Source organism: Cavia porcellus, unplaced genomic scaffold (genome assembly GCF_034190915.1).
Source record: "Cavia porcellus strain 051 isolate PalLab524CR breed Dunkin Hartley unplaced genomic scaffold, mCavPor4.1 scaffold_11, whole genome shotgun sequence".
Classification (NCBI taxonomy): Eukaryota; Metazoa; Chordata; class Mammalia; order Rodentia; family Caviidae; genus Cavia; species Cavia porcellus.
In genome coordinates, this window is record NW_026947494.1 from 29,037,171 (window position 1) to 29,049,493 (window position 12,323).

At 40.1% G+C, this 12,323-nt stretch overlaps 1 protein-coding gene across 4 annotated transcripts in view; it reads right to left on the bottom strand.

Annotated features, from left to right (window-relative positions):
* Prlr (prolactin receptor) overlaps positions 1-12,323 on the bottom strand; it is a 159,462-nt gene that overhangs the window by 22,060 nt on the left and 125,079 nt on the right. For 3 of the 4 annotated variants that reach the window (XM_003470174.4, XM_063258059.1, XM_063258061.1), the window contains exon 2: positions 2,898-3,010. In XM_003470174.4, coding sequence (XP_003470222.1) covers positions 2,898-2,967 — 70 coding nt within the window. In that variant the 5' untranslated portion in view covers positions 2,968-3,010. Of the gene's footprint in view, positions 1-1,113; positions 1,380-2,897; positions 3,011-12,323 lie in introns of those variants that run through there. The other variant, XM_063258060.1, reaches the window with a different exon arrangement.

A 12,323-nucleotide genomic window follows, 5' to 3' on the forward strand; every position in this document is an offset into this window, starting at 1 on the left:
ACAATTTGAGTGTTCTACTGCTAATATACACAAACTGACAGCATCCAGGCCATTGATGAGTGAGGCTTTGGAGTGAGTAGATCTAGGATTACTGTGGTCAGAAAGGCCAAGTGCCAGCTTCTGGTAACTCTTCTCTCTGAGGTACACAGGTGTTGGTAGGAGAAAGGGAGAGGGAGAGATAGGGCTAGAAACAGAGGCAGAGACAGAGACAGAGACAGAGACAGAGATAGAGATAGTGATAGAGAGTGGTGGTGGTGGTGGTATGTTTGCATTTTGAGATGGAGATACCAATAGCTTATGTGAGAACTAATAATTAACTGAAATTCAATGAAGAGTGAACCTTGGAACAAGATGGATATGTGGGGATTGAAGAATTCCATAGTCTAGAAGGCTGATACCTACCCTCAATGTGAAGATAACCATACAAAGAGTTCTTCACCAGGTACAAGCAACCTGTGCATGCTTTGCCAACACATTTTTCTCTGATATATCTGCTTTCCCAAATTCCATTTTTCTGCCATTCTTACATTGCCAGTTCTACTCTGTCTCGATCTTTGTTTATTGTATCACTGTTGCTCCCTTTGTCTGGGTGACTCTCAAATGCTTCCTTTCCCCCTTCCTCGTCTCTGCCTTTCCTTCCCTTTCCCTTGATTTCACTCAGCTTTGACCTGATGACCTCGTCTCACTGCTTACCTCCTCTTCCTCCTTGTTACCATTTCTGAATCTTGGTTTGTAATTTCTTTGTTTCCCTCATATTTTCTCCTTGTTTTTCTCAGATTTTTTTTTGTGGTGAAGTGTCAAAGGGATTTTTTTAATTCTATGCATCTTTTTGGAGAAGAGACATGGTAAGAGGGAGGACAGATGACTGTTCCTCCTGAGGTATAACCACTATGGTTATATAAGAGAAGTATCTGCTCCCAGACTGTAATATCTGCATGAGCTGATGTGAAAATATAATGCCACCAGGATAAGATTTTTAGGACTAATCCTCAGAGCTCTAGGAAAGCTGGCTTTCTTGGCCATTAGGTTCAGAGAAAGGAAGAATATTTGTGGGCATTTGCCCAAATACTGCTGGGCTGGGGAGACCAAGGGTAACTGACTGTGTAACTCTACCTGCTTTTTCCTTCTTGCCCAGCTTGAGGTTCCAGTGTTTAGTCCAGAAGTCAGGAAGAGACACAAGAGCTCTCAGGTTGGCACTGGAAGCTCAGGGCATCCTTTCTGTTTTCTTCTGCCCTTGTTCCTCATCCACATACAGATCTTAGGCCAGAACTTCTAATAAAGTACCAGGGCTTCAGGAGTAGACACGGATGGGAAAAGGGGTCTCCAGGCAATCTTATCACAAACAAGAATTCAATAGGATGACATGATGTGGAGTCCAGGGCACCAGGCTGGTCACGTCTGTTGGAAATGAGCTACATTATGGCTTACAGGCCTCCCTGAGAACTGTCTGTGTCAGTCTAGAACAGCTTTGGCTCTAGCAATATTTGCAGTATTACTTATCTTCCAGGAAGATTCTTGCAAGACAATGTTTTCTGGAGTCATGGAAAAAATGAAGGTTTCTTTTATTTGTTTCTATTCAGGGAGCATGTAACATAGAAAGAAAAGTTTGTTTATAAAACCTTAATATTGACGGTCCAGTAATGAGCATACTGGAAGCCGATCTGGATGACTGTTGCTCATTTGAGTACTTAGAATTTGTCTTATGGATTACTCTCACCTCTCTCTTTTTCTCTCTCTGTCTAGAAGCTTGTCTTTCACATTTTCTTGATCATTAATAGTTCTTTTAGGGAACTCAAAAGAAGAGGGTAAATTTGTGGAATTAAAATTATTCAGTTGTTCCCTTCATGAACTTTAGACAAAATACGTAAACTTAATTGATTGTCTCAATATACAGACACATAAAGAAAATTACACAGGCACTGCAATACAGGTATGTAGATCCCATGTGAATGTACACACATGCACTATAACAATGCATAAACACGTAATACACACAAATATACATGAGATATACTTATAGCAGTACACATTGCTTACATACATTTACATATGATATGCACACATGAAAATAGTAAGACACGCAAGCATATATCCACACACGAGTATACACCTACACAGGCACACACAGAGAAACATTTGTAATCAAGCATCATAAAGAGTCAATGTACACACATGTACATATAGAAATAGTCACGTCTAGAAATGCAAGGGCTAGATACACAGAAATAGTACATAGACACACACTTTCTAATTTAGCTGTGGATTTTATTTCTTCTATTAGCACAAATAACAGTGCTGGGCATACCAAATTCCCACCACGTAACAGCAATCTTTTACATCCTTTTGTGGTTATTAAAGATTTTTCACCATGCTAACTTTGAAAATTAGAGAACCCAGAGAGAGTAGGCAATTGGATTGAGATTACACAGCTAGAAATTGACAGAACCTGGACTGGAACTCAGGTGCTATCATTCTCAGAGCTGACTCATTCCAATCTCAAAATGAGAACTGAAAGCAGAACGCCAAGGACAAGATTTTGCACTAGTTGTTTGCACTATTTTTTTTTTTTTTGTACCAGGAATCGAACTCCAGACCTTGTGCTTGCTAGGCAGGCACTTATGCTGCTGAGCTATATCCCCAGCTCATGTCTGAATTAATTTTTAAAAATGAATTTATTGGTACAATTTAGAAATAAATAATGATCACATTTATCATAGGGGACTTGTATCTGTACATGATCTATCTTAGTTCCTTCTTTAAAAGTATGCAAATAATTTAAAAGAAACACACGACAACAACATTATAATTTTTCATAACTGCACTGCAAGGCTTCGATGACCTTTTCACTCTGGGTAAAATTCCAGGCAACAAAAGTGAACGGGACATCTTTTACTCACCATTCAGAAGTCTGATGTTGAGACAAAGTAGCAGGGTGAAAACCACTGCACGTGTCACATTTTCCTGCATGTTGGCTTCTTTTTCTTGCTATAGGAAGTATATCAGAGAATCCCTGAAAGAGAAGGGCACCAAGTAACTTTTGTGAAATGACAGCCTGGTGAGGCACATGTATCACTTTGTCTTGGGTGCCTGCAACTGATTCTTGCTCCTTGCGTAACGTGAATGACAAAATAAGAGGAAGGGAATGTAGGAAAATGTAGCATGGGGTGGTTTGGCTCAGCATTGATTCACCCAAGCTGGGAAAAATTCCACCACCAGAGGTCATCAGATGACAATGTACAGAGTTCAAGGGGCGCTGTGGGTTGGTTCCTTTGCACACTCCTGAAAAAAATTGCTCTCTTTTCATCCTATAGGGATTTAATAATACATCACCCATTTTATGTGACATAGATTGTATACACTACAAGAGAACCCTTCTAGGAGTGCTCTGATTCACCAGCCAAAAATAATCCAGCCTCAAAAGTCAATATTCTCAATGAGACTCCCTCTAGCCAGTTGATACAGCCAAGCTGGGAGGTGGGAAGGACTTCCTCTGGAGGTTTGGCTGAGAAAGTTCCAGAAGTCTGGGTTTTGGACATGGTTATAAAGCAAATCCCACAAGGGACTCTAATGACCTTCCATGTAGTTTCTTTTTCCTTTTTGTAAAACCTCATAAAAAGAGATAATAGACTATAGTAATAATTTATATCCCTTGGGTCTGGAGCATTAAGTATAATTTGAACCTTCAGGGGTTGAGAGTTTTGAGAAATTTATTATTAATTTATTATTTTTACCCTTGGGACAAAACTTTGAAAGCCTCTAAATGTCCTAAGAAAAAAAGGAGTTTAAAAGATATTTTTAAAAGGCTCATTAGTTTTATTGGACTTCAAACAATCTCAGAAAACAATAGATTTGGTTAAATAAGTGTAAAGTCTCAGAAACACATGTCTTTAATTTCCCCTTTTTGTAATTTTATTTTTGTAAATCAAGGGAAGCTAGCCAGGGGCAAAGATCTCCATCTTAGGACATTTGAAATGCCTGAGTGTGGTTTAATGAGCCCCTAACAAGATCAAATTTTTGCTCATCTTTCCAGAGATGGTGGGTGCTTCTCCATCTTCCCCTGTGTATCACTTAACAGACAATCTTTGAAGGTTTCCTGAACCTACCACTGCTTTTTGTAAGACATACGCAGAAATAGAAATCCTAGTGACAAGAGAGGTTTCTTTATACTGAAGCTCTTGGTTTGATAATGAATCTTGTTCATTAACGGGTCCTGTGAAGTAGCCTTGTGTGTTCTTTAGGGGACCTTTCATTTGCCTCTCCAAGATTCCTTCCAAATGCCCTCCCAGCATGCACATTCTAAACCACATGATCTCTAGAGCCCCTCAGTGTCCTCTAATTTACGTGGTCAATGACTCCTAGTGGGTTTTAAATCATTCCCACTACTTCTGGAGCACCTGCTATGGGAGAGACATTGAACTAAGTACCTTAAATCATTTGAATTTCATTTGTCTTCAAAGTAGCCCCATGAGTAAGTACAGGCCACCAGCATCCAATTTTAACAGATGAGGAAACGAAAGCACATACAAGGTGTGGCAGATTGTCAACCACACACTCATGGAAGAGAGTACCGCGTTCTTGTAAATCTAAGAGCATCGGATTAACATTCTCAATTTGTGGAAAGTCTGTGATGGAGGTTGAAATTATTTTCCCATCTCTGTGTTGGAGAGGCAGAGGAGACAGAAGGAACTAACCTGAGGTGAGCAACACTGTAATCCTTGAGTGGGAATGGAATCCTGGCAGGAACAGAAAAAACCAGGGCTGAGAGATTATCTCAGCTACCACTTTACTTTTGCTTGAATGTCTCAAAAGTTGTCTAACTTTTGAATCCAGCTTCCTTAGGTACATATAATCCAGAAAGAGCTCTTTGTCCTGACAGTTGGTGATCTCAGACTGGCTTGGAAATGAGATTCCGCCCATGAACTGAGTACTCTCTATATTATTGCTTTATAACCTTTTGGGCATTGCATCAAAATGCTTGAGATCAGCATGCCATAAATAACACCTTTCAAGTGAGATCAGTTGTAGCCCTGACAGCTCTACCAGAGCACGGCTCTATATATTTTGAACAAGAAATGCTGAGATGGGGACTAGGGTGAATACCGGCAGTAGATTTAGGTTATTTGCTTATACTGTTTTAGATGTTGGGGCAAGATTGGAGCAACTCTGCTAATTAGAACTTTTCCTATAATAATCATTTAGGAAGCATTTTATGTAATAAAAAGAAACAACTTCCCTTTTAGATTTCTCGAGACCTATCTGGGATAGATCACTACCACATACTTCCTGATTCCTAAAACCTCTATGCCAGGGAGTTAGTTAGACGTCTCGTAGGCATATTGCAGTTGTATTTCCACGATGATTTCCCAACTTATTCTGTATCTCAGTTGCCAGCAAAGGAAACACTACTGGGTAACTAAACCTTCAGAGATGAAGATAATGGGAACTGCTCTTCCCTCAGGAAGCTACACTGAATGTTAACTCTCATCAGATACTGCATGCATCTCCATAAATGCATAAATGCATCTCCAGCTGATTTGCTGACCAGTTTTTATGGCAGGCAGACACTAGGATGAGTGTAAACTTGCCTTTTGTCTCTTTACACCCATTCCTCATTGCAATGGCTTGATCAAAAATGGACATGGCCCTCCTTATTCACCAATTCAACTTGGACTGGAACATCTTTTGGGGGTTTACAACCTGTTTTTAATGATGTTATAGCTGTGATTTTCTCCAGATATTTGGAGTTTAGTTAGTAAAATATCAGCCTTTTATACCCAGTCCAAGGACAATCAATCAGCTGAGGCCTAGCTTCTTGCTAGCTCTTTGGGTATGACTGTGGTTTAAAAACGCTCAACTTAAATGTGAAGACAGGTTCACAAGTGTGAAGCCTTCACAACTTGCCCATGACTATATGACTTTGTTTCTTCTTTTCTAAATCCTGAGACAATAAATCACTTGTCTTTATGTTCCTTCCTATTATTTTATTCAAGAATTCCTTCTCATGTAATAGGGTAAGAGCACCCCACTCTTCCTTGAGTGGCTCTGTATCAATACTGAATCCTGTTTAAACTGGCTTTTTCCAAAGCCTCCCTTCATTATTTTGTTCCATTCAGTCAAGTTACTTCCAACAGTGAAGAATGAGGTCCAGCAGTCCACATCCTGGAAGAAGGCCTTTTTGAGAAACTACAACCACTCTCCCTAGATGGAAAGTCATGGCCAGGGTCCCATGGCCTGGGTCAGGTCCACTAGCCACATTACAGAGGGCATGCCATAAAGGAAGCAGTGTGGCCTTGTGAGAGCTAATAATGACAGATCTGATCTAACAGTGTCAACCCATGAGGTTAGGCTTCATCTGCATGTGCTGGCCCACCCAGTGCCTGGGCTAATCAATCTTTAATGCCAGCAGTCTTGGCTCTCCCATTTTGTGGGACTTGTTCCCAAGAGTTGGTACCAGGTGATGTCTGCATATCACAGTCTCTGTCCTTTCTTGCCTTATATGCCATTGTTCTTCATGGCTTTTCTAATCCTAGAAATGGACTTCATGTGCCAGGCAGGGATTCTGAGGCTCTTTTCAGCTATAACAAATCTAAATCCTTGATGGGCAAGCAGGTATAGTGCAAGTATTTCCTTAAAGACTCTCACACATACAGTATAAGTATACATAGATCATAACTATTCTTCAGTAATTTATCACCAAGTGAATGTACACATTAAACCATGCAGATTAAGAAACAGCACTAAATAGACTTCTGGAAACCCAACTCTGGCCTCCTGATTTCTGCTTAACTTTCTCAGTAAGTGCTACTCTCCCTACTTCTCACACTACAGATTAATTTTGCCTACTTTTGAACTTTATGCACGGTAAATAGAATAAAATACTTTAGGAGTATGTGTGTGTATGTGTCTGTCTGTCTGTCTTGTCATTCTACATTCTATGATTTATTCTTTCTCTTATGTGTGGTTTTGCCAGATTCATTTTCACTTTCTTTCATTCAACTTCATTCATATTCTCATGAAAGAAATGCAATAATTTATACATTAATTTCTACCATTGGTGGGCATTTGAGTTGTTTCTAGGCTTTGGAAAATTTGGGTCTATTGTAAGACTGATGAAGATGCTAATGATAGGGAAAGCTTGTACCCTCACAACCCCACCAGTTTCACCTGCCCACTACACAGGATTAGCACACTGCCTGTCATGCCTTCTGATTATTTACCTAAATTAAATTTCTAGTGCCTTTCTTGACCTAAAAAATGCAAAATGTCTCATTGTAAGTAAATTTTGAGTACATTGTTCCATTGTTTTAAAGGACAAGCAATACATTAGGTGCTTCATTTGGAGATCTCTGCCTGTGGGGTCTCCTCACCTGCCCTGCTCCACAAGGGTCATAGATGGCCTAAACCTGAAACAATAAGGTGAGGACCCTTTATTTGCAGGAATATTGCCATTTAGTTTCCAGGAGTTTGATTTTTCCTCCAATACAGAATGTCTACATTTAACTTGGGAAACAAGGACATAATGTGCTCATGGTGGGGAAAGGAAAAGAGGAATTAAATATTTCACATCAGGCTAAAGATATAGACAGTTGTATACAAGCTGAATGGTTAAAAGTATCAGTGAAACCTTCAAGGTGAATATATCTGTACAAGACATTAAGGTTTGTGTGACAGTCAATTATGATACATCAAATTGATTAGGAAACACCTAGCAGGTTAGTAAAGCACAGTTCTGGGAATGTCTGGGAATGTTTCAGAGGGTTCTTGGCATGTAGGCCTGCAAACCGAGAAGGAGACCCACCCTCACTGCTGATGGCACTAACCAGTAGCCTTGTGGCCGGGTAGAATAAAAGGAAATGATGAAGGAAGTGGGTACAACTCTTTGAAAAGCTCCAGTCTGCTCGAGAGGTGTATCTTTGGCTGCCATCACCTGCAGCTATCAGCCTCTGTTTTTTTTTTTCAGTCTTTCAATGCAGTTTATACCAGTGAATGTCCAGAGAGCTTGCAGGTCTTTGGTGTCAGATTGGTGCTGTATCCTTGATCCTTCTTGTCTGCTGTAGCTACAACACCTTCCAACATGCAGCCCACCATTAAAGACCTCTTTAGCCTCTGTTTCTGTGATTCTACTAACAAATTTCCTTTCATCATTATATACCAATTTTTCTATTGATTCAGTTTCTCTGGATGACTTTAACCAGTGTAACTCTAACACACTGTGGAACAGGACATCTGTGTGCAGCAGAATGTGTCATGCACTGTAGTTAAAAGTGATACTTGGAATCGGTGTTCTCTGTAATTTTTGAGCAACATGGCAGCCAGTTCTTCATGAAGACATTGAGAGTAGGTGATACAGTGCCAAGTGATCCTAGTCTGAAGATGGATAGATGAAGCTTTTAGCTCTTTCTGCCCTGTCACTAATTAGCTTTGTGCAAATGTGTGCCCCCAGCCATGAGGGTTTCCTTCCTGATGGCCCATGTGGTGTATTCGCACATGCATCTGGGAGTGTTGACTGGCCAATCCTTGCTCATCTGATCAAAAATTATTATGTTTTATTATTGAAATTTATCAAGTTTACATTTTCTTGCTGCTTGGGCAGTTTCCTTCCTATTCCTTGTTTTAAAATACCTTTTGGTGGAAAATATGTGGAACTTTCCACAAGGGAATCATTTCTATATAAAGTACTCATTGCTTTCAAATCTGGCAATTTTTATTTAGAAAGTATGGCTGAGTGAAAGTTACTAGATAGTATGAAAACTGCCCACCTCTGGCTTTAGACACCCTTGTTCTCCTCATCCATAAAGCTCAAAGATCCCTTAAGGGGAATTGGTGCTTAGTGAAGAGACCCAGAAGAGGAAGCGTATGTAGTACAAGAGGATGGCTGCATCCTGCAGCAGCAGATGCTTAGCAGAGAGAGCATCATCCAGATGAAAGTGACTTGGGTTTTACGCTGCACAGAGGACTCCCACAGAAAGGTCTTGCTTTGAACCTAATTTGCGTAAATCACTGCATTATGTTGTATGTGCCTTTGCTCTGGCGTCACTTTAATAAAGCAAATACTGAATGTTTACCTGTGGCTGTAGGTGTCACTTCCAAATCCTATTACACCAATTATACTTCCTTTCTACGACATCCTAGCAAAACCTCTTATCTGAGTCAGATTTTACTTTTTTACTTGGCCTTTTTGGTGTAAAGGCAAGGATAGGAACTGGTTGAAATGCAATTCTCCCTCATCCAGTGCACATTTTGGACAGATGGTTGGCCTGACTCCCAGAGGAACTAGTCCCTTATGGCATCATCAGCCAAGAATAACAATAATGGAGCACCTGTAATTGTACGTTGTATTTTGGAGTTTACAGAGCGGTTCCACTCACATCAGTGGTTTCCAATCCACATTCACATTACAAGAAAGGACACTTTAAGGATGACTCATATATTCTATCTCTTGTGATTCTGACTTGCTTCGTCCTCCCTATCCACAAGTTCTGCAACTCTGGATTCGCTAAGCTCAGACTGAATATATTTGGAAAAAACCTGCATGTGAATTGAACATATACAGACTTTTTGTCATCATTCCCTAAATTATATGGCATAAGACCCATTTATCTAACATTTACTTTGTATTAGCTTTTACAAGTAATCAAGAAATGTAGTTAAGCGAGAATAGTGTAGGTTATATATATAAATACCATGCCATTTTATTGAAGAGTCTTGGAATTCACAGGAGTTCCTAAATACCCTGTGGATATCAATGGATGACTCTAATTGGTTCAGAGTTGAGCCGACTAGGACATGGTCATTACAAGTGTTTCCTAAATCATGCTAACATGTAGCCAGGGTTGAGATCCACTGATCAACATGGCACCTAAAACATAATGCCTCCAATAGGAGGTCATATGATAGGAGAGGAAATAGGCTCAGGAAGGCAACCCACTCAGTCACCATTGCATGTGACAGGCAGCAAAGCAGCAGCATAGACCAGACTTGGGACCCTGAGTCTTGTCTCAAATTCACAACATCAAAGATAAGATGACAAAACTTTCATGTCTATGGTAGTCTATAGTTTATGAAGCAATGAACATCTTATTACATTCTATTTTTATAATAGTTCTGTGCAGAGTGCAGGACAGCTATTATTATGAGTACATTATTGCTCTTATTTCAAACTCAAGGAAACTGAAGCTCAAAGGGATGTGACTGAAAATAACAAATGTACTTCAAAAATCTCCAGTGTTTTTAGAACCATGGTAATAAAATCAGCAAGGCTTTATATAGGACACATTGTATGCCATGCACTATCTTGTTAGATCGCTTCACCTTGAACACAGTCCAGGTTCAAGTGTAGGTGCGATTACTTTCAGCATACAGATGAGAATGCTGAGGCCCAGAGAGGAGCTGGGAGTTGTCTAATATCATATACTTAGTGAGTGGTATATGAAGGGAGAGGAAGTCAGCAGTTGAATTCTGAGGTCTTTGTTAAACACACCTATTCCACATCAAGTGGCTACAAAGACCACTGGCCCTTCAAAGAGCCCCAAGAGTACAAAATTCTACCTGTATGGGGAGTGAGAACAGATGTGAGGACTTTGAGATCATAGGTGATAGGAACTTGGGAATCTTTCCCCTAACATTAGGTTACACAGGCACATTCTGCTACCAAAGATGACTATAATGCTGGATGACCCTCCAGAAGCAGTTGGTATTCTTGGGGCATTGTTTCTAGTCTGTTCTGATTGCTTCTGCTCACCTCAGATTTAACGACTCAAAATCCTTCAAGGGTGGAACCCAGTAAGAACATTTTTAATATGCACGTGGGTGATCCTCATTCAAGCTGAAGTCTAAGAGCCCTAGCTGTATCAGAAAGGAATAGAAATAGGAAATGCCAGTGGAGGCTGCCTCTCCATGGGCAATGCGTTTAGAACTTGCATGGAGGCTGTGGAGCTGTGAGTTGATTAGATGCTTGTGTACAACTATTTTCCCTCTCAGTCATACAGGACACATAGGATATATTGATGCACCCACTTGCAGTGCATATACCCCAATTTAATGAATTCAGACTTGACTATGTGAAAAACTTTGGCGAATGGGATGTGAATGATTGTGACTGTTTTTGTTGCATCTAACCAGATGCCTCCACTAAACCACACTATTTGGCTAAGTCTTGCTCTTGATCTGTACATACCTTCAGAGTATACAAACAGTGACTTTATCCTCAGTCTGGATTCCAAAATGAAAGACAGGTAGAGTATTATGAGCACAATTGAGTCCAGCTCTTCTTAGCAGGGGCACAAGTGTCCTGCAGCTGAGCAAAGTCCTTATGCAAAGTGAATGAACAGTGAATGCTGCTGTAAGTCACCAAGACCTCACTGCTGTTTGTTACTACGGCAGAACTGACTAATACAGGGCAAGCACAGGAGGAGGAGGACATATGTTTTGCAATACAGTTATAAAATGACTTTTGCACAGCAGAATCTCTGTATCTCTCTCAGTCTCTCTCATTGTCACCACCTCTCTGTGTCTCTACCTTTCTCTCTCTCTTGCTAAATATGTTATTCAACTAAATATAGAACAACTTTGCTTTGCTCTAATAAATTACTATTGCATTATAAAAACAGTATCTGCTGTGTATATTTTAATTTGGGCTTGAGAGATGAGGAAATTTAAAATTAAAAAGATAAATTATTGGTTTACTGGCATTACTTTTCTGGCTGCCTGCTTTTTTTTTGTCCTAGGAAAAAATGAATGTCAGGAGTTACAGAATCATAGAATTATGGATCTGAAAGGAACCAAAAGACTTGACAGATAATGTCAGCCAACCTCCCTTTTAACATATTGGTAAGCAGGCCGAGTCCTTTTCACTCCATATACTACTTACCACCTGTGCTACCTTGGACAACTCTTGAGTCTTTCATCTCAGTGTTTTCAGTTGTAAGAAGAAATGATGTTAGTGTCTCTACCTCAGGCTTGTTGTGAGAGGAAACCAGGTAATTCAGCAGTGTCTGGCACGAAGTGCTAGGGCCAGCTGCCTGACGGGAGAATCTCTGGAGCATGGCAAATGTCTGTATGAACATTTTGGTAAATTGACAATTCTAAGAAAAGTTTCTCAAGAATGCTTCAGAGGCTCTTTTCTTCTCTTATTCCTGCTTTTCATTATCACGTCAGTCAGGATACTGGGAGTCGCATCACAGGAGTGGTTAAGACTTGTAGGGTCCATCAGAATTTGTTCTCCTTTTTTCCCTGTTCATGTGATTTAAGTTCAATTCACTGTCTTGTATAACTAGATAGGTCAGGTGATTGTGGATTTTGAAAGCGAGCAGGAAGAATACACT